Here is a 27,029-nt window from a genome sequence, read left to right on the forward strand (position 1 = left end):
CTCAGAGGCCTGCTCATCTCCATCGCTAAAATCCTGTGTGTCCTCTGCCTCATTTGCAGCAAAGATGTGATCCAAAGCTTCATTTACATTGAATCTTCTCCTCATTGTTGCATCCTGTGAATTGGAGATGTGTACTCTGCAAGTCACCACCTCTACACTCAAATGGCTTGACATTCCTGGACATGTCCCCCTTGGTTTGTTCTCCCAAAAAGGCAAAGAGAAAAGCCCCTAAATGAAGCTCAAGTGGTTGGAGGAAGAGGCTGTTGGTTGATTGTGTGTTTATGATTTCATTTTTGGCATTTGTTATTGTTTTATAATCGAAAATTTTAGCCGGGTCAAAAATGACCCGAACACCACAAAAGTCATTTTTTTCACCAGAGCACTTTATAATTTAGTAAAAAAAAAAAAATTGATTTTACTTTGTTTAAATGGAATTCCCTGACAAAGTCAAAAAGTTTCAACGCAAAAAACAAATGTATGAAGTACTTTTATGCATGCTAAAACTCAAAACGGGTCCGTAGGGACCCTAACACCATAGGAAGGTTCCAAATGGACTGTTTCCTATGTTTCTTCCACACTGGTCAGTCGTTACCTCCCAGCACCTGCATTCTTTATCATCAGGTGTGTTTGAGTCCAACCTCATCCTCTGCATCAGCCTCCTCCTCGCTCTCCTCATATTGCTCTTTAGAATAATCAGCCACCGACTGCTTCATCCTTGGAACTCACAACAGCTAAATAGTTGGTTTCAAGCATCAGGCAGGGACAGATTTACAGGGCAGGTCATGAAAAAAAAAGTAGAACTTGACATTAGTGTGGGGAAGCCAGTTACTGCATGCTCTGGCTGAAGAGGGGCCAAAACAGCCTAATGCCTAGAACGCTCACATAAATGCGACCATGTCAAATCTTACCTTGCACCTTGTCCAGCCCTGATATATATATATGTTGATGCTTTGTTCTTTTGTTCTCACCTTTGTGTTAGATCGGTAACTGAAGATTGTTGCTTACCTCTAATTTAATTTGAAATAATCCATCCATCCATCATCTATACACCGCTTAATCCTAATTCGGGTCGCAGGAGGGCTGGAGCCTATCCCAGCCGATTTAGGGCAGGGGACACCCTGGACAGGTCGCCAGTCTATCACAGGGCTACACTTAGAGACAGACAACCAAGCGCACTCACATTCACACCTACGGACAATTTATAATCACCAATTAACCTCAACATGTTTTTGGACTGTGTGGGAGGAAGCTGGAGAACCTGGAGAGAACCCACGCTGTGAGGGGAGAACATGCAAACTCCACGCAGAAAGATTCCAGTGCCCCTACCGGGACGGGGTCAGGGGGTCCACAAAAAGGGGTCAGATTCATTCATTTAAATTGTCATGATATATATATATATGTGTGTGTGTGTGTGTGTGTGTGTATATATCATGGCAATTATATATACATATACACTACCGTTCAAACGTTTGGGGTCACATTGAAATTTCCTTATTTTTGAAGGAAAAGCACTGTACTTTTCAATGAAGATAACTTTAAACTAGTCTTAACTTTAAAGAAATACACTCTATACATTGCTAATGTGGTAAATGACTATTCTAGCTGCAAATGTCTGGTTTTTGGTGCAATACAGTACATAGGTGTATAGAGGCCCATTTCCAGCAACTATCACTCCAGTGTTCTAATGGTACAATGTGTTTGCTCATTGGCTCAGAAGGCTAATTGATGATTAGAAAACCCTTGTGGAATCACAGAGGAAGACTGGAAAAAAGTGTTGTGGACGGATGCATCCAAGTTTGAGGTGTTTGGATCACAAAGAAGAACGTTTGTGAGACGCAGAACAAATGAAAAGATGCTGGAAGAATGCCTGACGCCATCTGTGAAGCATGGTGGAGGTAATGTGATGGTCTGGGGTTGCTTTGGTGCTGGTAAGGTGGGAGATTTGTACAGGGTAAAAGGGATTCTGAATAAGGAAGGCTATCACTCCATTTTGCAACGCCATGCCATACCCAGTGGACAGCGCTTGATTGGAGCCAATTTCATCCTACAACAGGACAATGACCCTAAACACACCTCCAAATTGTGAAGGAACTATTTAGAGCAGAAGCAGGCAACTGGTATTCTATCGGTAATGGAGTGGCCAGCGCAGTCACCAGATCTGAACCCCATTGAGCTGTTGTGGGAGCAGCTTGACCGTATGGTACGCAAGAAGTGCCCATCCAACCAATCCAACTTGTGGGAGCTGCTTCTAGAAGCGTGGGGTGCAATTTCTCCAGATTACCTCAACAAATTAACAGCTAGAATGCCAAAGGTCTGCAATGCTGTAATTGCTGCAAATGGAGGATTCTTTGACGAAAGCAAAGTTTGATGTAAAAATTTTTTTTATTTCAAATACAAATCATTATTTCTAACCTTGTCAATGTCTTGACTCTATTTTCTATTCATTTCACAACGTATGGTGGTGAATAAGTGTGACTTTTCATGGAAAACACAAAATTGTTTGGGTGACCCCAAACTTTTGAACGGTAGTGTAGATATATATGTATATATAATTGCCATGATATACACACACACACACACACACACACACACACATATATATATATATATATATATCATGGCAATTTAAATGAATGAATCTGACCAGCATGCTTCGGACCCCTGGGGGTACACGGACCACTGTTGAGTATTATTATAAGAATTACTGCACTTGACAAATTTCTGTTGTAAGGACCAAAACCTTCAAAATCTTGCAATTTATAAGTAAATTGGAGTCCAAAAGTTAACCAGATACAAAAATAAATGAGAGAACTGGATGGATGTGGGGTTGCCACTTGAAAAACATAGTTGGGTTGGGGTCTGATGTTTGTAACACAGTGATGGACAGAATAATTCTGTCTCCAGTTGTCTTAGAAGCCACTTTCGAAGAATCACAGTGCAGTGCTGTATTTGTCATTTGTTACACCTGTGAACTACTGAAGTGCACAAACAGCTTCCTTGCCAAGGATTTATCCAGAGATATTTATGGATATTTTAAAAGTGTGTCAGACATGTTTCAGCCTGGTGGGATGCCCTCTGGCTTTTTTTCCACTGACCAGTTACGTCACACTGAATGCTACGTAGAATGTTTTTCATGCACCTAACAACAAGGTCTTATGTTTTTTGGGGTTTTTTTTGTCGCTTTCTGGAGTTGGTTCTGCCAAAATTTCCAAATCTTAATCAATATTTTCAGAGCGAAAAGGTGGTATTTATTTCACTGAGAACCGAGATGCACAAGTAGGAACTAGGTTCTACACCCTCAAAGAATTAGGTCAATATCAGTGACAACCTGCAGCTCACACCACTCAACATGATGTATCTGGGTGCGAAGGCGATTCAACAGGTCCAACAGTCAAGGATCACACAACCCACCATCACAAAGTTTTATATACACTGTTAAAAATTCTTCAGGTTGTAGTCATTTTAGTCTCTTTTCAGACGGGCACTCCATTCTATTCTATTCTTAATGTGACAGCAATGTAGCATGTCAGCTTCATGTCTTAGTGCACAACATTACATTTCTGTAAAAGCTGCAGCAACAATCTCACTAGGTGGGACCGAGTAACATTTCTGGATCACTTTCAACACAGCTCAAGTCAGAGCAGAACCCTGTATTGTGAGTTGTGTGAAGTGTTTTAGGGAAGGATTTTTCCACATTTCAGCAACGATATTAAATACAAAAAAAAATCACAGAGACACTTAAAAGACTGTTTGGGTGCTGTAATCACAACACACCTTTTCCATGTACTTTTCTCGACAATTTCAAATCTATTAGGCAACAAAATGAAATGTCCACAATAATTCCACTTTATTGTGATAAAATCAGAGACGAACAGCTGAAACCTTCTGGGCCAAATCCCAACTGATGGCCATCCATTCTTGCTTTATCAGAAAAAGCAAGATCTTGAGTGATATAATCAAAGTTAAGGTGCATCTGAAAAACACGAGTTCTTAACTGGGTAACCACCACAAATCATCAATTTTTAAAACATCTCCAATTTACCTGAAAATTGTATGGCATAAAATATGGATATTTATAAAGACGTGAATTTCTTTTGCTTGATTTATCAAATACTTTGAGATATATTTTTAACTGCCTGTCTATCCACTTTCAGCTCATTGAAAATTGAGACTATGTTTCAATGACAATATCTCAGGAACTATTTCTAATTAGGTACTTCTCATCATACCATTGATTCAGAATCTGCAATATTGGACAAGTAGATCAAATATTCTTATTATGGGTAAGCTACAATATGAAAAATAAATTGAAGCCATTATAGAAAGTCCTATCTTTGAGCTCACATCAACAAAAAAATGATAATGCAGTAGTCAACTCACATTTTCTGAACCATGTGTGGTTGGATGATAAGACAAAAGAACACAGCACTTTTTGTACATTAAATACTTGGTCACAAAATAAAATATTTTTTTTTCTTAAACTTTTATAAATGAGCAGGTATGACGATACTATGATGAAGTTGTAACACAAAACAAAACAAAAACAACAACAACAAAAAAGCCAGCTTAATCCAAATGGAACTGAGTTCTAAAGTTTCAGAATGGTTCTCATAATTAAGACAGTACTTTTTTTTCTTTTTTTTTTTTTTTGAACAGGCAATTTTTAATTTTTAGATCCCACTTTGTAGGCATAAAGCCTTGGCTAGACTTGTCATGTAGTTTTGTGTAGTTGTTGTGGGAACTGCATGAGATCATTAGGATGACAACACAACAAGCATGACCAAATACGTGGATCTGTTGGGGTAGTGGGACTCTCTAGTGGGAAATGTTCAGGCCTTGACATGGTAATTGTGAGCTGATGTACTCTTGTGAGCAAGACTTCATTGGTGCATTTATCCTCATGACCATTGTGGAAACTGTGTCACAGCAGACTAGCAGTGAAATTAAAAAAAAAAAAAGATTTTACAGGATCAAAGAACTACAACCGGAAGAACTTGGCCGACTAGCGGAACAGGAAAAGATCACCGTGACTAACTCATGGGAACCACCACAGGCGCTGGAGGTGGAGGGCCTGACACACTGTTTGATAGGATCAAAATAGATTTGTCACTTTGTCTTTCATTGGAAATAAACTTGGATTTCAAGAACAATGTCATGGGCTGGACTCTGCAGAAAGTTAAAGTGTGTGTGCATGTAAATGTACAGTCACTGCCTAACAGTTTACCTTCCAGCATCCCTACTGATGAGCAGTATAGCACTGCACTGAGCTGAATGTGTGATGGCTGAAGAGACTTAAACCGACGTTATATGCCTGTATTAAAAAAATATTTTTTCAAGTTATATGTGGAGAACAATTTTGAAACTCCACGACTCTGTTTTATCTGGGATGACCTAATGTCGCGATAATCCCCGCAAATTACACAAAACTACATGGCAAGTCTCATCCAAACCAAGGTTGATGCCTGCAAAGTGGGGCAGAAAATGAAAAATATGTCCATATTAAAAAATTTATATTCTTAGTAGAGCTGCAAGGTGGCTCAGTGGTTAGCACCGTTGCCTCGCAGCAAGAAGGTTGTCGCTTTGCGTTCCGTGAGGACACCTGGGATCTTTCTGCATGTTCTCCCCGTGCAGCATGGGTTCTCTCTGGGTTCTCCGGCTTCCTCCCACACAATCCAAAAACATGTTGAGGTTAATTGGTGATTCTAAATTGTCTGTAGGTGTGAATGTGAGTGTGCTTGGTTTTCTCTCTGTGTAGAGACTGGTTACCTGTCCAGGTGAACCTGCCTTCACCCTGAGTCAGCTGGGATAGGCTCCAGCCCCCCATGACCTTAGTGACGATTAAGATGTATAGATGATGGATGGATGGATATTCTTAATAATATTTTGAGAACCATTTTGAAACTCCAGAATGCTTTTCTGTTTGGTTCAGGCTTTCTATCATTTTTTTTTTTTTTTTTTGCTTTTGTGGTACATGTCGTAACCACTCAATCAGTTGTGAAAGTTTCTAAAAAAAAAAACCCAACCTTTTCAAGCATTTAATCTTAAAAAGTATTCTATATTTATATCATTGAGACATGCAACTATATATGGTTCAGAAAACATCACTAGTTGAATTCTGCATTATCAGTTTTTGTTAATGTGAGTTCAAAGACAGGACTTTTTTATGATGGCTTCATTTTTCCCCAACTCACCCATAATCAGAGATGATTTTATCTTGTCCAGTGTTGCAGATTCTAAATTAATGGCCCAATGAGGAATAATTGTGAAAAATCTCAGTCTTGGAACTCAAGTAGTTTGTTCAAATATAGCCTGAAATGTCAATGTGTGAACAAAGTGCTTGAGGTGGGTGGAGGGGTAATTTAAAAATATCCATATTTTCCTTGATAGTACTTGTTATGACGGTGGAGCAGGAATGCCTGGCCAGTCTGGTCTGTCAGAGGGAAGCAAACACAGGCAGAGGCTTCACTTAGCAGTCAAGAAAAGGTTTGACCTGTCCATAAGGAACAATAACAACAACCAACAGCAGGGGGCTGCACGGTGCCGTCGCCTGGCCAGCACAGGAAGAAGAAGAAGAAGAAGCTCTCCCAGCGTGCAGCGGTGCTGCGGTGTGAGTCCGTCGTTACCCAACACAGCGGCTGGATTCGTGTTTTCTGAGTCGAGCAGCTGAAGGCACTCGTACGGACGCATCCCAGGCCCAGGATGAGCGCCATGCGGACTATCCTGACCTCCACCGCCATGGTCGCTATGGTGGGGGCCGGCTTTGGGATGTGGTCCATCATGTCTACAGGAGACGGGCGGCAGAGGGACACGACCAAGGTGATTTGATGGAAACGCAACCTCACGCTGACAACTGTTTACATCTCAGGCGGAGCTGCTGCCGCTGCTGTCCCGGAGTAGCTCGGCAGCCCGGTACTCAGCAGCCGGACGGGCTTCCGGGAGACACGTCCGTTTATGCCGGGGCAACATTATGCCGGGGCAACAACAACAACTACAGCAGCAGCAGCAGCAGCAGCAGGGAGTTCACACGGTGGAGGTCAGGGAGCTGTGTGTGCGGGCATTATTGTATCAAAGCTATTTGTCAGTGCGTATGGAGACCGTCTGTAATGCGAACCGGAATCTACAAAAGTCGTCTCATAATTTGTCTGCCTGTAATCAGGTTTTCAAATGTGTAAAAAAAAAATCTGCCCATTTTTATTAAAATTCGGACATGTAATAAGAGTTGTCAGTGCGTACAAAGGTATTTGTAGTTGAAAAGTCTGTGTATTCAAATATAAGTGCTGAAAATACAGACAAATCACCAGTTACGAGTCAAACGGCTTCACCATTGGCTGTCTTTGTACACATGACCTTTGCTACACTTCTGCCGTGAGAGAATCTGAAACTGAAGAGTGTCGGAAATTGAGTGTTTCTGTGGCCTGAGTCAGGCTCACAGGATCGTTCATCGTGGCTGCTGCTGCTCTGCTGCTCTGTACCTCAGTAGTTACGCCGTGTGCAAGCTATCATGAAAGGTTTTGCTCAGCGACCCATAAACTCAGCAGATGTAACTTGTTCACATATACATGTAATATTATATTTTTTTAGAAGGCTCAGCAATTACCTCACTTATTATACAAACTGCAAAAAACATTAACATGTACTCAGTGTGTGCGGTCGGGACTCCATCTTTGTCTTCCACTCTGCCGCACAATGTCGCGTATGCTCCAAGACTGATGCATAGCGCCACTTGATGGCTTGCATGCGGCATAACTACTGAGTACCTTGGTGCGCACTGACAACTCTTTGTACGCATTAACAACTCTTATTACATGCCCGAATTTTAATACATATGAGCAGATTTTTTTTATACATTTGAAACCTGATTACAGACAGGCAAATTGTGAGACGGCTTTTGTAGATTCCGGTTCGCATTGACAACTTCTTTTACACATTGACAAATCTCACTTCGGACACACAGCTTGAGATACAGACAGACAGCTCTCCATACGCACTGACAAATACTTTTGCTACAATAATGCCACCATAGCTGTGTTAGCTCTCGGCTCCAAAAGGAACATTTCCATGTGCAGCAGCTTCTTGTGAACAGCCAACTACATGTGGTTCTATAGAGGTCACGGCAGGACCGGGTACTATGGCTGGAAGAACAGGTTTTCATTCCATTCGATGTAAGGAGCTAGTTTTAATAAAGACCAGGAGATAAACTTTGAATATCAACCAAATTACTCTGAATGAAGCACTTTACCCTATTTATCAAGGTATACAGGTAGTAAACTAATGTAAACACAGTGAGAGACAAGTGCAATTCAGTTTTATGTCTACAGCGCCAACATGTCGTCTCAGAGGAAGACCAAACCGTGCACAATTTAAACAGAGAACCTAACAAATCTAAAGTTTCCTTTATGTTCCATTTGAACAAACACTTGGTGACAGTGGGAAAGAACCAAAAAACTTCCCCTTTACTGGAAAGGGAAAAAAAACAAAACCTGAAGGTTTATTTATTTATTCAAAGGTAAAATGAAAAAGATATTTATGAAAAAAGCCCAAAATTTACTTGAGAGATCATTTTATACATCCATCCATCCATTACCTGTACACCCTAATCCTCATTAGGGTCGTGGGAGGCTGGAGCCGATCCCAGCTGACTCAGGGTGAAGATTGGGGACACCCTGGACAGGTCACCAGTCTATCACAGGGCTACACTTAGAGACAGACAACCAAGCACACTCACATTCACACCTACAGACAATTTGGAATCACCATTAACCTCAACATGTTTTTGGACTGTGGAAGGAAGCTGGAGAACCCGGAGAGAACCCTCACTGCACGGGGAGAACATGCAAACTCCACACAGAAAGATCCCAGGTGTCCTCACCAGGACTAACTGGGATCTTCTAGCTGCAAGGCGACGGTGCTAACCCCAGAGCCACCTTGCAGCCCCATGATCATTTTATGCCAAATAAAATTACTCTACTGCCGTCAGGGTGGCGTTATTTCTGCCTGAAGGCAAACACAGAGAGGATGAGGAGGAGTTTCTTGCCTCAGGCTGTCCGCCTGCTGAACCTGAAACAATAGACTCAATAGACAATCAAACTGGTCACTTTGCACTTTGACCTTGTATATATACATGTATGTAATATTATTGTTATTTTCTTTTTTGTTTTATTCCCTTTTTGCACTGTTTGGGAATTTGATTTATTTATTTCTGCTCTCTCTCTCTCTCTCTCTCTCTCTATATATATATATATATATTTTACTTCTTGTGTATTGTATTCCTTATTCTTATTTATCTTATTATTATTGTTTCGGTGTGGAACAGGTACACAACGCATTTCCCTGCACGTTATACCGTGTATACGTGACCAATAAAAGACCTTGAACCTTGAATTAAGTGAACATTTTCTTGATATGGTTTGTTGTAGTCATTTATCACAGGTGTCTGCCTTCTGCTCTTCTGTCCTCAGAATAACTCTCAGAATCTCCCTGAGATAGACCCCACGAGGATGGATGAGACGAGGCAGAGGAACGCGATGTTGATGGAAATACTAAAGGACGCTGCAGGAACCAAAGACAATCTAGCAAGAGGATTCGAAGGACCTGCAAAATAGACAGCTCTCACCCTGTGACCTGTTTGAAAGTCCAAATGTCTTGAGTGCTTCACAGTGCTGCAACCTGTTCACATAAAGATGATTATTGTACAAATGTAGTTGTCTTGTTTGTGTAAAACCATTTTACCACTGGATGTTAAAATTGTTTATTAAACTATCCAAACATAGTCACGTATTCTTAGTCTTATTCAAGGCTTCGCGATGGCTAGGACTGGTTATGACCTTGATTTTGAGCATTGACATGTTCCAATGTACAGTGAAATGACCAGTCTAATGATTTTATATGTACCTTTTAGTCATCAACTAACCCCACATTAAGACCCAAGTTACAGGTGCTGTGTGTGTATTAAAGCCTGGTATATCTTGCTTCTCTGCACTATTATTAAAACACATCAAAGAGCTACATAGTTACACTGGGTGATGTGGTTAACATCAGAAAACGGAGTAGTCCTTTCACAAAACACTGAAACCCTGAAGTGCCAATTCATGCAAGTGACATTCTGGTAGATTAATCGTTGCAGCTTTTCATTATGGTTGAATTAGAGAGATTTAAATTTGTCTGATTTTAAAGGTTTATTCTATGTGTGTGGTTGATGGAGACATCAGTCAGAGAGGCTGCATGCATTCAGTTTATGCATCATAAACTGCATGCAATATATAGTTCTCGTCTGTTGTATAATAAAGTGGGACTGATTTACTTTAAAATATTTAGCAAGTCCAAAAGTTCTGATAACAGGTAGGTAAGGATTCCTAAAATAACTTTGGTACGCATATTAAGCCCCGATAGTCTAAATATAAGATGGATCAATCTTGACTGCTATTAATTTCCCTTTCTTTTGATTGTATCTGTTTGGTTTTTGTTTTGCAGTGTTCAGTCTATTTGTGTAGTGTGATATGGACAAGTCTGCAGGCCTGATATATGCAATATACAGCTGTGATATATTGCTGATCTACATGAGAATTTATGTAAAATTAAGGTTGAACGCAGATTTCCGACCACGTGCAGGATAATTATATTAATATAATAATAATTATTAATGAAAATGAAATTAATAAACAATAATTATTATTGAATTTCCCTTCTGGGACAAATAAAGTATTTTTCATTTCACAACAATAGTCTAACCTGTTTTCATTAATTTCTTGAACCCTGTATATATTTTTGGATATGTACTCCATAATATTTTAATTACTCCGTTTGTTTCTGTAAGTTCCTGTACTGGAAACTGTCTTCACATCCGCCTTTAACTCAATAAGGACTTCACCTCCAACGGGCGTATTGTAGCGCTGTGTGCTCTCGCGATAGGTATGCAATTCTCGTAGGCAATCAGCTTTCCGCTTCCAGTCCGGAGACCCGCTGTGCTACACCACATCATGTAAGCATTAACAGTTTTAAAAGAAAGTACTGTAGACGTGTCTTTGAGAGGACGTTTGGTTTCACAGACGAGTCTCTAAGCGGTTCACTGCGCAGCTCTGGCAGCACAACCGGAGGCTGCAGACAGCTGCCGTCCTGCCATCAGCGAGACGCGTACATGTGCAGCGGCTTCAGCTGCTCTACCGTTAGCCACCCCGGCTAACCCGCTCAGATAGCACTTAGCTTCCTAGCTAACGTCCACGCCTGTATTCTGGCGTAGTCATTGCAGTGTGGGACTTTTTCCGGACTCGAAACTGTCAACTAAATGTACGCTATGTGCAGTTTACAGCGCTTGAACGACTCGACACACTGCCAACGAAGCACCGAAGCCTTTTAAGCATCACCCGTCCGGAAGCATTAGAAACGTGCAGACTAAATGAAGCACGACGTACGGAACCAACTATTGGGTTTACAGTCGGGTTACAGGCAGAATCTGTGCTGGTTCCCAGAAGGAGAATGGTATAACTGCAACACTCACCAGGTAGTTTAGCACCGTTTACCGCCGGTCTGAAGCTGTTTCCTCAGTAACAGCCTGCAGCCTGGCAGATGCTTTCAGTGTGTCGTGGGACGGTTCGGTGCCAGAGCGGGCTGGCTGGATGCATGGGCTGACCCGATGCTGACCTGCTGACCAGCATACAACTCACTGTCTTTCTTGTGTGTTTGTGCCAAATCATTAGCTACTGAAGTTCAGCCCCTTGAATGGATTGAAACACCGCGTTAAACGTGACATCATTATTGTGTTTGTCTTGAAATCATTTTAGAAGGTGTCCTGTCTCTGCAGTGAATCTAAATCAAAACCTGTCCCTGCACATGTCACTGTAAATAGTCTTTTAAATGAACACTTGAGGGTGGTTTGATATTGAAATAGAAATCTGATCTTTGATCCCTGTCTCAACAGAATGCCAAAATCAAAAGAAGTTCTGTCTTCCACATCTGGAAGTGACTCCGACAGTGAAGTAGAGACCAAGGTTTGTGATGTAGTGATAACTTCTGATTTGTGCACTTCATCCATCCAGTTAAAGCACTTTCATTTTTATTACATCCAGTCATTGCCTGTTGCCTTGAGTTAGATTGCAGTTTGTGATGCAAGCCTGTGGACACTGAGGGAGGGAAGTCAAACTGGAACAGTATTACTACTATTACTATTTATCATCACTGATACTTATCAGAACCTTTATCAGTACTCTCCCATAACCCTTTCATAACCTCTTTGCCATAGTCGGGAGCAAGTGCTGTCTTTTACTGTTTTTCTTCATAGCGTTTTCTGACAAACAGCTGATAGTGCGTCACTATCCTTAATTGTTAGACTGTGTGTATAGAAGTTATCACTGGACTATAAGTAACATTCTGTACCATCCTTGGTACGGACATAACAAGTAGCAATAATTTTCAGTGTTTTTTGTTTGTTTGTTTTGTTTTGTGTTGTTTTTTGGCAGGCAAAGAGAAAGAAGCCAAGTGCACCAGAGAAGCCAGCCAAAAAACCAAAGAGTGGAGAGAGTTCCAAGCCAGGAGGCTCATCCAAAGGGACCAGTAATGGTGACGACAACATGTTCCAGGTGGGTGGTACAGGTATACTCTAATAAAAAACACATTTTTATATATTTTAAATGTTGGTGCCAAATATGAAGAAAGTTGAAGGTTTCCAAGTTACTAAGTTGAACTATGTTGATAAAGAAAATATCTAATAATGTTTTAATTTGGTGGTAATCAGGGATGCGAATGATGATTTTTAATTCCATTAATTGCCATTTATAATTTATTTGATAAAAAATGTTCTGATAATGCAGAAGGTGAGGACATGTTGTGTTACATTAGACTTTATTTACAGATGGATGACATGACAGCCCCTCACAAGTAAAGCCATAACATCCAAAACTAGGCGCTGCTATTTTCATGCCAGTGATGTGATTTGCAACCAGAATGCAGTAATGACTGGGACTGGAAGTGTGGTATCCAGGTCCTGCCTCTTGCTTGGCCAGTCTATGAGCACAACCAGTCGATGGGTAAAAATTACTATTGCACAGAATCTGGTTGCAAATGACATCACATTCCAAGATGGCAGTGGCCATTTCCATGATATGTTGACTTCACTTCTGTGCTGCAGTATTTGAATTGCAACACTAAAAATCTTATGCTCTCTGATGTAATGAGTTACAGGTGTGTTTGCTAACCGCCTGTATGGGCAGCAAAAAACGTAAAACAAACCCACCTCACTTCCACCCAAGGAAAAGGAATATGGCTCTGCTACGTGTTCTTCTGGGTTGTTGTCTGTCAGCTGTTTAGCTGGGAACTGCGCATCAGACAGCAAGGAGCTAAGCTGTTGATGCCGCCACTATATAGAACCAGCAAAACTCTACATGCTTCTAAGAAAACACATTTCATTTATTTAGAACAATTTAATCAATTATTCATATGTGGTTGACTTTTAATTAAGGACAGTCTTTAAAATGTGCATTCCCAGTTTGAATGCTTTACTACATCAATTCTCATGTACACACTAGGGATCGACCAATGTGTTTTTTTTTTTCAGAGCTGATCTTGATTTTGATTATTGGTAATCAAGAAAGCCCAATAACTGATATTTGGATATATACATTAAATGTTAATAACAGCATGTGATAGCAGGGGACCTATCCTTTCTAACTAGTCTTCTTAATCAATAGGGATTTCTGTTAATGAATTTATACATATATGCAGTCATGACTTGACATTCTGACCCTTAACAATCCGAAAACCTTGCTGTCCAACAGGTTTTTAGGAAAAACGAACGGAACCCATAAAAAAATAGCCTTAACATACTGACAGCCTTGGATTCCGACTCCAACATGACATTTTATGTCACAAATGAGGATAACGGCATATTATCTGACATAGCAATCCGACAGATTGGCTACTTTCACACTGCAGGACTTAATGCTCAATTCAGATTTTTTCTACTGATATCCGCTTTTTTTGCGAGTTCGTTCACATTTCCAATTAAATGCGACTTGTATGTGATCTCCTGTGTGAACTTCATATGACCCAAAAGTGTCCCGCATGTGCAGAAGAGGACACAATGACATCACACACCACGAGCGTGCTCAGTGCTTGCGAAAATAAACACGGATGGTAACAGTGGAGCGAATCTTGCGATTCATTTTTAAGGTCCCTGGAGGTCTGATGACGATTCCTGACACAGGAACTGATGAGTGCACGGTCACCTCGTGGGGTAGAAAGACACTTCCTGCTCCAACCAGCTAGCAATTTGGTGGCACCATGTTGGGCTTGTTTTTTCTTGGTGTAGTGAATGGCCGTCTGTCTCTCACTCATGCCAATTTCCAATTTGCTAAGATGGCTGCCTTTGCAACTTCACATAATTCTTTTGCTTTACTCATTATGTGAGAGCTGACAACTTGTGAGTTGTGCTATGGCTTAAATATAAGCAGGAAACCACTCTCGGCCTTTGCATGTGCTGTGCTGCTTATGACATGAAATGGCCTCTTACGTACCCTGGGAATACCATTAAGCTTAAGCATTTCAAATAGGACATAAAGTATTATGCAATCAGCTGCATTTTTGTCGTGTTCATTGTATTCTTCAGGTGATATACCTTTTGTGATACCAGACATTAAAATGAACATGAAATTGAAGAAAACTAGGGTAGTCTAATATTTTTTTCCATGACTGTATGCAATAAGGCAGAGGAGTGATGTTTTTTTGTGCATCACTCCTCTGTTGACTGTTAGATTGAGTTAGATCAGAGTAAGCTGTGGCTGCCTCCTAACTTAGCTGCTAGCCTTTAGCGTAGCCTTAGCCACTCTGAAAGTAAAAAACGTCCTAATTTGTGGCAATGTGTCTTTTGGAAGATGTTATGGTACACCAGAGTCTGAGGGGCACAGTAAACCATGTAGTGATTGAACAGATCAACACCTACATGTGTAGAGCACCTACAGGTGAATTTGTGGGGCCTTGTGTGTTTGACAGTCAGGCCATGCATGCTTGTGGAAGACTGCTGTGTTCATCACAACCTCAAGCAACATGTGCTATCTCACCTTCCCTAAACAGCCCTGCTAATTCACTAGAGCTGCTTCATTCAACAAATATGTTTGTCTGTCTTGCTCTGTAATCAGTCTCTTTCCCTGGCTGGCTGTTACTTGTGGCATGTAAGAGCCAATCAGACAGTGCTGTGGGGGGGACGTTGCTTGAGGAAACGGAGTGACTGCAGAGAGAAAGATACAGCTGCATCAAAGCCAAAGCAGTGCATTTAATTTATGTAGCAAAAAATTGGTAAATAAAGATACTGACAACTGAAAAAAATCCCAACAATCGGCCTTGATAATTGGTTGATCCCTAATGCCACCAAAATGGAATATTTTAACAATATAAGATATTAGTGAGTACTCACTGTGTGGTATTTTAAAGGCTATAAAATGTCTTCATCCCAAAAGTCAAGTGAGTTTTACTGTAAAACTCATAAATTACAAATTTACCTCAAGGTGTGTTACAGCCTGTGCAGAACAAAACACCCCCATCAGTACAGTCAGGCTGAACTGCCTCCTTGATGGCTGTAGAAACCCCTCGGGTTAGGGGAGTGTGTGTCCAAACATTTTGAACGGTCTGATATTTAGACCCACCTCATACAGTGATTGATCAGCTACGTGGCAACGACAAAGGATGACCTCTTTTTCAATGTTTTCGACTACTGTTGGTCACTTTTAATGTAAACAATAGTGTGCCTTAAATGAACATTATAGAAGCCTTAAAGAGCAATTGTTGACAGTGTCTTTGCTTCTTACAGATTGGAAAGATGAGATATGTCAGTGTCAGAGACTTCAAGGGGAAAGTCCTGATTGACATCAGAGAGTACTGGATGAACCAAGATGGGGAGATGAAGCCAGGGAAAAAAGGTGAACTCACTCACTCACTCACTCACTCACTCACTCACTCACTCACTCACTCACTCACTCACTCACAGACAAGTGACAAATTAAAAAAAGAAGGGTCTTTGTGAGGTTTTGGACCACCACGTGGCACCAGAGGAACTTCAGTGCTTCTTGGCACTGATTCTCCATGTCTCTGAATTCGACAGCAGGGCTGAACAGCATCTTTCCAAAAGATTTTCCCTCTTTTGGTATTTTGATGTTAGTGTTTAAGAGTGATGTGTAATATTGGTCCAGAGTCTCCCTGAGGTGTTGATCTGGTCTTAGACCTGGTGAAATTAAAGGCTGTAGCATATTATTCAAATCATTTGCATAGTCCGCAAACAATTCATTGACCCTTTGTGCCCTGTTGATGAGGGCATTGTCATCCTGGAAGACATCACACTCATTAGGATAGAATTGTTTCATCAAGAGATGAAGGTGACAACTTACAAAAAATCTGTATTGATTTGCAGTGATCCTTTACACCAGAGGGCTGTACTATGAAGCAAGATTAGTGGGTTAGTGAGGTATGTTGAGTTTAAAGCCATAGTTTTCCGTGTCACAAAGGCATCTAGATCTCCATGGTAACTGATACTGCGGAGCTAACCTGGTCTGGAGCAGGTTATATTCATAGTTTAGGATTTAAATCGGCTGAAAAGAGTGTCTCCTTTCTTTTTTGCTTTTTTTAAAATCTTAAATTCGCTTTGATTTGGCACAAAACTAAAGTGATTTCCTGCATTATGGGACAGTGTCAGACCTAAATGCACTTCAATACATGATCATGTTTAAAATATTAAAAGTTTGAAGTTTAACTTCAATGTGTAGCTGTCAGTTGGAAATAGTCAGCTGCATCAGTGTAATATTAAGATGTTAACAGTTTTCTACCAACATTCCTGTATTGCACTGTTTGCAGCAGTAGTAGTAGTTTTTACCTTCATAAATGTTGATATTCCTCATTGTTCTCCATTAAAACCTGTTGACTGAAGTAGCTACACATTGTGTTTTATTTTGTGCGAGAGAGGAGTCACACGACGTGTTAAATGCCTCCTTTTATGTGAACAGAGTCTGAAGCAGAAAGTCTGAGTTAACGAAGAAAGTTGATAACCGCCTTCGTGATACTCATTATCCCTGATTGCAACTTTGATTTACATAAAGAAAGCCTGACTGTGTTAAACTTGCTTTGTAGTACAGGCCTTTGTGCTCACTCACTTTTAGAATATGATGAAGGATGACTCCTGCTGATAATCACTGTTTCCCTAAATCTCTGTAGATCAGGGTTATAGCACCACTGAGCTCTCACATGTACATCTTTGTAACGATAAATGTATGCACTGTAACCCTACTGTAATAGCTTTCCCTGTATGACTGCTGACATTCAGGAACAGTCAGGCACTGCCAGTCCCAACCACCTGAAGAAGAGTTGATGTTCAGTTTACCTTTTATATCCCAGTAATATACAAAAATTATGGTCATCAAACATGTGCTGTTGGCCACATGTGTGTGGAAGTATTTGATGTGTTTCTCCACTCATGTAATTCACTCAGGAATTCCCTTTAATTTGTCACGTGTCTGTATGTTTTGATTATTAGGATCAAATAAATACATACATACATACATACATACATACATACATGCATGTGTATGTATCTGAAAAAGTACACAAGAACCTATAAAGGTGGCTGTGATGTTTTTTTTAATTGGTTCACAGTTGTGGTGTAAGATACAGCTTGAAGCTCTATTTCACATTTCTTGTAGGTATCTCCCTGAATCCTGAACAATGGAACCAACTGAAGGACCAGATTTCAGAAATTGATGATGCCATTAAGAGAGTATAAGCATTCCTTTCAGTGTTATCTGTTGAAAAAATTGAACATGTTGGCTAATTAGTTTTGTAAAAACCCTGGGATTGTTTTCTAATGAACGTGTTTCATTTTTAGTTTATACATCTAGTTGTCTGCTTATTCTGGTTTTGTGTGTGAAACTTGTCTTTGAGCTGTTGTAGAAAAGGTATGGGTGAATGAGGAGGTGGTTGACCATTACAGTTGGTGGGTGTAGTATACCAAGACAGTAATGTTTTTGTATTGAATAATAAAATCAAGGCACTAGCTTGATGTTGTTTTTCAGTTAATGTGTACGTTCATGTAGTTTGATTATCAAATAGATAAATCATTGGATGTTGTTTCATCTGACTTTTGTAATATGTAGTATTGGTGCTTGTCAGTTCAGAAAGCCGAGCCCAGTCTGCCATGTTGTACCTTAAGGTGATTCGATTCATGGTGAACCATACGATGGGTTTTGAAAATAAATGACACTATTAAACAAACTGTCATTATAAATTGTCCAAAGCATCACAATGGAATTGCATTACATAAACAGGTTTGTGATACCAGCTCTGTCAGTCATGAAGAATGTGAGTTGTGTAAGCTAAGGCTGGGCTCACACCATAGTTTTAAAATCCCAACAGATATTGAGTTGAGTTACATCATGCTCATGAGGAGAAACTTCACAGATATTCTCTTCTGTAATGTCACGCATGCACACCGTACAAATGTGAAAATAATGGCACATCACATGCTACACAATATTAACATTTATGTGCCTATTGGGCAAAAGTGTTCTTCACCTGACATGATCTCATGGAGAAGCAGATGCAAGCAAACTAGAGAATTTGAGTAAACAACTTGTAGTAACACCAGTAGTACTTTGTAAAAAATGGCTAAAGCATAAGCTGAAACAATGAGTCTGAATAAAAAAATATTTGGGAAGATGCGGTCAATATGAGTTGTTCCTCCTTCAATGAGAATTCAAGGTGAGATTTTAATCAGTTTTGATATCTGTGGATAACTGTATTAGATTGTTATGATTGTTTCCTGTACATTCATTTAGGACTGGCAGGCCACTGTTCCTAAATCCTAGTTGCCGTTCCTTCAAATTTCTTTCTTTTTTTTTTTTTCTCTTTTCACAAATACACCACCGCCACGTCTCCAACTTCACACCAGAGTCCTGCACTGGGTCGGGTACTCGCAAGTGCGAAGGTAAACTACAGATAATTATCTTGCTCAGTCTCTACTCTTTGGGGGTTTAATGCAACGTCAATTTCTGGCGAGAGCACGGCCTTGAAAGTGACGTCACGTCCAGCACCAGGCTCCAGGTCAGAGAGTCAGAGGAGGGTCGTGTTTAAGAATAGGACAGTGACTTACCGGAGAAAATGTGGACTTATTAGCTTAAGAGGTCATAATAGATTTTACAAGTTAAATAGACGTTTGCAAAATATGGATGGCCAGCTAATATTATGTAACATATCAATAGCTTAGGTTAGTTGGGCCCTGCTCCAACTCAGTGTCGCTACCGTGAATAAACTGACTGATGGCATTAAGCTATTATCTACAGCTTATTCAAATATTTCTCGAAGAGGAAGACACCTGATGAAGATGACTCTTGTCAGGTATCATTAGCCTTTAACTGACTCATAAATGATGATGGTCAAAAAAGGTAAAAAATAGTGTTCACAATTGTAATCAGACGTGATATAAGTGTAAATGATCTAACATTAATATTTTATGTGATCGCATAAGACAAGTAACATGAGACAGGGAGGAGCATTGGAACAAAGTGAAGGAGAGCCAAGTGGAGGAGCAGGAGAGAGAGATGAGAGTAGAGAAGAACCTGCAGGCTAGGACCCTACATGGGCTGAAAAAACTGTGAGAGGGATTTTTCAGCGATGAGTAGGGTGAGATAATAATATCAGACACAAACTACAAACAATTTAAAAATGATTAGGGTGTAGGAAATTGAGAGAAACAATCTCATTATTGTTTCTATTTGTAGGTGAAGACCAGTGGCGGCTGGTTAAACTTTTTGATTGGGCGGGTGCACTCTGCAAATGGCCTTTTATTTTAGATCAGAAATCAGAATATGAGTAACATCAGGCACAGCGATTTACAGGAATGCAAATGTTTTTTGGAGGATTTTCTAATCATAATCTAATTTAACATTATTCAATTCAATTCAGTTTTATTTGTATAGGGCAGTTTACAACATATGTCATCACATAGCGCCTATTAAGACTTAACAGGACTAAATTTCAAAACCATTCATCCAACTTTCATCAATATTTACAGGACCTGTACAAACTCAAAACACGCAACATTGAAAATGAAAAAAAAAAAACACTTCAAGGCTCCAGACTAACTTTGTCACTGGTAGCACCAGTATGACCCATTTTTAAAAAAATTTGTTGCACCTCCTACTTGGTCAAAGGTAAAAAATTACACTATACTGGCAAAAGTATTTGTTCACCTGCCTTGACTCACATATGAACCTAAGTGACATCCCATTCCTAATCCATAGGGTTTAATATGACATTGGTCCACCCTTTGACCATTCTTCCAGAAGTGCATTTGTGAGGTCACACACTGATGTTGGACGAGAAGGTCTGGCTCTCAGTCTCCGCTCTAATTCACCCTTCATCTCCTTAGAGCTAAGCTAAGAATAAAACCAGGTGGTCAGTGGTTTCCTATTAATGCCACAATAATTTAATTGGTAGTTTGACTTAAAAGAAACTTTATTTTGACAAACAACAGAACATACAATATTGAAAACACAAATAATTACCATAAACAATCAAAATGTTTACAAAAATTCTAAAAAGACTTTCTTGTCTTTTTTTTTTAAACAAGGACCAAAGGTCCCAAATATACACACAGATCAACTCTGATGTGCCTATCCTGGTTACCTTCTTCTCTGAAGGTGATCTGAGACCAGCCTTCAGGGTTTCCAGGGACAGCATCAATATGCTGGTCCAGATGCTGCCCCGGGAAAAAGCCCATGGATGGAGTCATGAGCTTGAGGTGCTGATCATGGTCCACTGGCTTGCCTGTGGAGCCTCCTATCGCGTGACGGCTGACATATTTTCAGTGCCGCGGGCAACAGTCTGCCGGACCGTCCACAGGGTAGTGGATGAGATGATGACCATCATCCACAGGGTGGTTCATTTCCCCAGACAGGAGGAGATGGAGGAAATCGGGGCCGGCTTTGCTTACCTGGCTGGTCACTAGGCATTCCACCGTGCTGCTGGGGCCATTGATGGGTGCCACATCAGAATTGTCCCTCAAATTAGAGACAGTCCACTATTATCTACAGAGCAAAGGACAACAACACACATCCAACCAGATGTCTCCTTGTTTCTGACCCCTGCATACAGGCCGGTTGTCAAAATGAAAAAAAAGATAAAATACAGACTCCCGGTGACCGGCAGTCCGCGAAACACACTCCTGATGGCGAGGGTGGGTGGCGGAGAGCGGCAGCGGCAATCCAAAGAGTGGGCCAGGGGGTAGCCGATGCCCTTCAGGATGGGGTTCTGGTAAAATCTGAGGCTGGGCAGGAGCCAGAACCACAGCAAGCAGGACCGGAGCAGAACCGGGGCAAGGGATAACAGGACTGAAGAAGAACCGGAGTGAGGGACAGCAGGACAAAAGCAGAACCATGGCAAGGGACAGCAGGACCAAAGCAGAACCAGGGCAGAAGACAACCGAACCGAGACCGAGCCGGGGCAAGGGACCGCTGGGCTGAAGCAGAACCGTGGCAGTGCGGTCAGTGCCTGTGCAACAGTCCGGCATCCTTTATGTAGATGATGATCAGTGTCCTTGATGACTTGAACTTCTCCAGTCTTCTCTGCTACCTGGATGACCTACTGGTCTTTGCTCCTTCTGAGGAGGAAGGGACCTTCCGGGAACTGACTCCGCAGGATTGGACTCCTTCCTGTGAGAAGGCTTTTGATGAACTGAAAAGCGCCCTCCTCAACAGTGTGGTGCTGGCATACCTGGACTTTGATAGGCCTTTCATCCTTTCCACTGATGCATCCCTTGGTGTTCTGGGTGCTGTCCTTTCACAGGTGTCTGATGGTGAGGAAAGAGCGAGACCCATCACTTTTGTGAGCAAATCGCTCCCTCGCAGTCAAGCTAACTATCCTGCTCACAGGCTGGAGTTCCTGGCCCTCAAGTGGGCAGTTTGTGACAAGTTCAGCCATTGGCTCAAGGGCCACAGATTCACTGTGTGGTCAGACAACAATCCACTCACGTACATCCTGACCAAACCGAAGCTTGATGCCTGTGAACAGCGTTGGGTTTCCAAGCTGGCTCCGTACTCCTTTGAGATCAAACACATCCCTGGCAGGTTGAATATTGTGGCAGATGCTCTCAGTAGGACCCGTTTGTGAAATCTCTAAGGGAGCGGCTGCTGTGTGAGCCTTACAGGATCCCCTGTCAGGATCAGACTGCCAAGCAGGTAGCCAAAAAGCTGTGGGACCTGCACTCCGACCAGGGGGCAAACTTTGAGAGTGAGTTGATTGCGGAGCTCTTGAAGCCGTCAGGGGTTGACAAGTCACACACCTCGCCTTACCACCCTATGGGGAAAGGTGGTACAGAGAGGTTAAACCGCACCCTGGGAAAAATGTTGAGGCCTCGTCCCCTCTGTCTCAAGCAGAAATGGCTGCAGATGATCCAGACCATGACCTTTGTATACAATTATACTGTTCATGAGACCACCGGGTTTGCGCCTTTCTATTTGATGTTCGGGAGGATCCCTAGGCTGCCAGTTGACCTCCTGTTCAAGAATGCTGTTCACAATGTGAATGTGTGTGACTATGATGTCTATGTGCAGTCCCTTTTGGAAGACCTGCGCTGTGCCATGGCGCTGGCCCAGAAGAATTGCACAGCTGAGCAGAGACATCAGTGTGATCAGTACAACAAAAGTTTCAAAGGTTAGCCTCTGTCTGTCGGTGACCAGGTGCTGCTGGCGAACAAGGGCATCAGAGAGAAATGGAAGTTTTCTGACAAATGGGAGCCCACTGTCGACACTGTAGTGGCCGCGAAACCCATTTCACATATCTACCGGATCAGGGATGGGGATGGACATGAACAGGTCGTTCACCGTAACCTGCTGCTCCAGGTCAACTTCTTGTCCCTGCAAGGAGCTTTGGATGATGATGCTGCTTCTGTATCTGTGCCTGCCTCTGGTGTGAACAATGCCCTCCTCTGTCTGCTTGGTGTGAAACTGAGATATCTGAGTTGGACACTGCAACTGCTACGGTTGGACCCTCCCTTGCTGGCTCCCGCTTGAGTGTTGACGACTGGGATGATGGCCGTACCGCCTCATGGGTTTGTGAGCAGTCCTCCACTGCAGAGTCTCTTGGTCTGGACAGTCCACTGCCTCCTTCTGCTGTGGCCACCCCTGTTGCGGATGCTGCTGCCTCTGTTGCAGACTCTCCCGCTCCCTTACCCTATCCTGCACCTCCCTGTTTGATTCCACCTCAAAGGTTGCATGCAGAAAGCCTGTTCACCTCATTCGGCAGAGTCCTTAAACCTGTGTGTCGGCTGACTGAATCCATGAAGCAACTTGAGTCCATTCGAGGGGTTGAGCAAAAATTCCAAGCCTTTATTCATGTGTGAATCATACACGTCAACAATTTATTTATTTTTATTTTTTTCTTTTCCTTGGTGACATGTTCTTTGGCCTCTCTTTATGCTGTTTTGGTAATGTACTGCTGGAGAGAATACAATTTCTGGTACCCACATTGCTTGGCCTGAATATGTGTGGTGTATAAGGCATCTCATTTTGCTCAAGGAATGTTTTGAGTTTTTGCTAGGTGCCAGGCAGAACTCTAATTCTCTAATCCTTTTTTTAGGAAGTGTGTGTCGCTGACTAATTCTGCTTTGTTGTGTATTTTTGCCATGGCCAGTAGTTTTAAATGTGTACTGTTATGCTTCCCAGAATTTTGTGTAATTCTAGGGGGGTGAGTGTAACAAGGTCAGTGGTGCAGCAGCAGTTTTATATTAAATATATATACATTGTTTTGTTAGTTATACATAATGTACCATATATAATTTAATATGCTGTTATTTTATTGTTATTACTTTCATTATTAGAATTACATAAAATCTGGTCTGCCCTCTGGTTATGGTGTGGAACCTTCACTTGGGGGTACCAGTACCCCACATACGTTTTTGATCGCCCACCGTGCCCTATAAATGGGTTTTTCCCGCCTTTCCCCTTTTGTTCATGTATTCTGTGGGAGAGATAAGCGAGACTGTGCTGCTGTTATCTGTGTGTTGTCAAATGTACATAATTTCACTTATAAATTTACTTTCCTGGTTCTAATATGTTGTTCTGTCATTTAATTTCTGTAGCTGTACAAGTCGAGAACTGACAGCGGATTTTGTGTATGTGTTTTTATCATCTGTCAAGTTATGAATTTGGGCTTGTACTGTACTTACTGTATATATTGTAATGAATTTTTCCCACCTTACGCGGCCCCATTTGATTACGTATCTTGTGGGAGAGCTGTACAAGTCGAGAACTGACAGCAGATTTTGTGTATATTTTTTTATCGTCTATCAAGTCTCAATAAACGGAAATCACCCTTCAAAGAGATCTGTGTTTTGGGGGTTGGGTTCTGTGTCTGCTGGGGTTCAAATCTGACCAGATCATACTGTTACGGTGGGGGACTGGGAACCCAGGTGCGGACACAGACACAGGCAGACAGGCATGTGAATTTATCAAAAGAATTTAAGAAGTGACAGAATGAAACAGAAATCAATATGAAGTGCAGAAACTAAACTGAGGGGGGAAACACAGAATGGGGAAACCAAACTTAATTCACAAAGGGGGCAAAACTAGAAAAACAAAACCCTCCAAACTAAGAACAGGGGAGAAAACCTAAGAAATCCTAATATAAAAGCTAAGCTAAACCAACAAAATGGGGATACTCACAATACAGGGTACAAGAACTGAAGGAGGCACACAGGCTCTGAGAATTCGGGATCTGGCAAGGACTGGGGAAAAGCTGGAGTGAGGCTGGGAGCAGCTAGAGGGGGCTCAGGGAAAGAACAAAAAAGGAAACAAGAAAGAACGAGAAAATCAGAAAAATGCACATTTTAACAGTAACACCCTGTTGAAAATTTCTAATATCAGCAGCTTCACTGTTTATTTTTTGTTGTTTTTTTTTTTGGAGTTTCTGCTCCCCGAAGGCAGAGCTGCAGATATACAGAGTAAGGCAAACATGGTTTTCGGGGCAATCGCATCTCCCTCATTATTCTGGCATTTAGCAAATAGAAATAATTTTGGTAATACTAACTGACCTAAAACAGGAAAAGTTTCACATTTAATGTTAGATAGTGAGGAAAAAAAGATCATGTGTCTTCTTATACTGTGTATGTAAACTTATGGTTTCAACTATACATTCTAAATCCTAAGTGAAAGTCTTTCAACAAACCATTTCTGTACAGATGGTCACATAATTGGCCTGAAACAACTTTTTTCAAGAATTTTAGAAATAAAAGGGAGGTTGGATATGGGTCTATACTATCGTGTATACTGTAGTCACCATTCATACCGAGGCTAAGTTCTCAACTTAGAATGTTAGGTGGTGCCAGAGGGCTTCATGAGCAATCTTCTATCCTGTGTCTGATGTAACAGCCCTCACTTAAAGTGCTCACATAGTGCTGTAGCTAATGCTAAAATGCTACAATGACAATTTGTGGTGAATGGAATGAGCTAAAAATCTAAATCAGGAACTTGGTTCACTCATGTAGTGAAGTCAAGGATATGTACACAAAAATAGTGACTTAGCATTGACGCTTATGTATGTGACTTCAAACATGGTAAATATACACAATTCAGACATTTCGCAGACATCCCTAAGCCTTTGAGGGATCTGCTTGTAAAAAGGGATGAGTAGACATGGGCAACTTCTTTTCTGAGCATTAAAGCCTAATTTGGACTGTCACACAGTGTTAAAAGTCTGCACATTTGCCAGAATGTGGGGCTGGACAGGACCTTTTTCAGTTTGTTAGGTGAGTTGAAAGCCATCTAGGATGATCTTTGTTGCTGCAATTGTCCTCTGTTTAATGATTATTTCAAAAGTAATCCTCACACACAGAGCAATAATACCTCTGGGAGAGGTGACTGGAACCAGAATGGGCTTTTTCCAGAAATGGGGGGCTTTCTGCTGGGCTAGAACTAACTGAAAATAAATGAGAAAATGCCATTTTGTGGCCTCATACAGTTTTTAAGTAATTTACCTTTTATACATCATTAGTACACTTTAACTACATCAGTTCCTCTTATATTGTCCCTGTACATTTGCTCTGAGTACATATTAGCATTTTAGAATCCAATTCAGACTTTCTTACAAAAAAAACATTGCAGGACTGCTAGCAAACCTTTTTGTGCAGGACATTTGCCTGAGCCAATAGGGTGTTCTAACTCTGGGTAAAGTTCACATCATCATGCCTGCTGTGAAGAAACTGTGGTTGTAACTGTTTGAACAAAATTTACTGTTTACTGGTGACTTGTCTAGTAAGGAGGGGGTGTGGAGTAGTTGTTGACATTTCCCAGGCACTTGCTGCTGTGTGGACATGGGTCACCAACAGGAATGACACCTAACAAAACCAGGCTGAAAAATATGCTCTTCAGATGTTACATCTCCTCGTCACTGTTGACTTATGCGTGCCAGTCCTGTTCACTCTTTGCTGTTTGGGTGCAAATCAATCAAGAGCACTAAAGAAGTGTGTGAATCTACAGCGTCACAGTGCGAGATAATGACTGTCTTTGTTCACACTGGAGATTCTGAACTGTTGTGGAAGTCAAACAACATACTGTTATTTCTATTTCAGTACCATTTGTGTATGTACTTTATAAAGGATTGACATAGACTGGGATTTGCAATAGCAAAATGAACCCATACAAATGTCTTACTGCTGTTTAATTAAAGATAATTTTTTGTCAAACAAAATTTGATAGCAAATATTTCTACATTTGTGAGTTAGACTAAAAATGAAATTAAATCTTTTATGTTTCCATCTGGCTGGTTTAGGCTCCAGCGGCCCCCAACCCTAGTGAAGATTAAGTGGTGTGTAGATAATGGATGGATGTTTCCATCTTTACTAATTTTGAGCAGTTTGAAAAGTCTGTGTTTATGATACACACTTTTCATCTGAGCAGGCTCTCTGTAGTGTTCATTTTTGCCATGGTAACTCATCAAGTTAAAAGAAAGAGTGGGTTTTAACACAAAGCAATATACTTTCCCAAACCATACCAAGTAGTTCTGGTGCT

The 27,029-nt window shown here is 41.2% G+C and overlaps 2 protein-coding genes across 2 annotated transcripts; both read left to right on the forward strand.

The window, feature by feature from the left end:
- Nucleotides 1-6,564: 6,564 nt before the first annotated feature.
- uqcc3 (ubiquinol-cytochrome c reductase complex assembly factor 3) lies at nt 6,565-9,769 on the forward strand. Its single transcript, XM_008302239.1, has 2 exons — nt 6,565-6,816; nt 9,459-9,769. The coding sequence occupies exons 1-2, from the start codon at nt 6,700-6,702 to the stop codon at nt 9,600-9,602; spliced, it is 261 nt and encodes an 86-aa protein (XP_008300461.1). The 5' UTR covers nt 6,565-6,699; the 3' UTR covers nt 9,603-9,769.
- A 1,133-nt stretch (nt 9,770-10,902) lies between these two features.
- On the forward strand, nt 10,903-18,682 carry LOC103372568 (SUB1 regulator of transcription). The gene is made up of 5 exons (XM_008302240.1): nt 10,903-10,978; nt 11,915-11,984; nt 12,453-12,572; nt 15,794-15,902; nt 17,673-18,682. Exons 2-5 carry the CDS (start codon nt 11,916-11,918, stop codon nt 17,750-17,752), a joined length of 378 nt encoding a protein of 125 aa, XP_008300462.1. The 5' UTR covers nt 10,903-10,978; nt 11,915; the 3' UTR covers nt 17,753-18,682.
- Nucleotides 18,683-27,029: the final 8,347 nt, after the last annotated feature.

Source organism: Stegastes partitus, unplaced genomic scaffold (genome assembly GCF_000690725.1).
Source record: "Stegastes partitus isolate 25-593 unplaced genomic scaffold, Stegastes_partitus-1.0.2 Scaffold1781, whole genome shotgun sequence".
NCBI lineage: Eukaryota > Metazoa > Chordata > Actinopteri > Pomacentridae > Stegastes > Stegastes partitus.

Coding starts and splice junctions, on each gene's coding strand:
- uqcc3 (XM_008302239.1), top strand. CDS start 6,700: ATGAGCGCCATGCGGACTATCCTGACCTCCACCGCCATGGTCGCTATG. Junction 6,817..9,458: donor GGCAGAGGGACACGACCAAG/GTGATTTGATGG, acceptor TTCTGTCCTCAG/AATAACTCTCAGAATCTCCC.
- LOC103372568 (XM_008302240.1), top strand. CDS start 11,916: ATGCCAAAATCAAAAGAAGTTCTGTCTTCCACATCTGGAAGTGACTCC. Junction 11,985..12,452: donor ACAGTGAAGTAGAGACCAAG/GTTTGTGATGTA, acceptor GTTTTTTGGCAG/GCAAAGAGAAAGAAGCCAAG. Junction 15,903..17,672: donor GATGAAGCCAGGGAAAAAAG/GTGAACTCACTC, acceptor CATTTCTTGTAG/GTATCTCCCTGAATCCTGAA.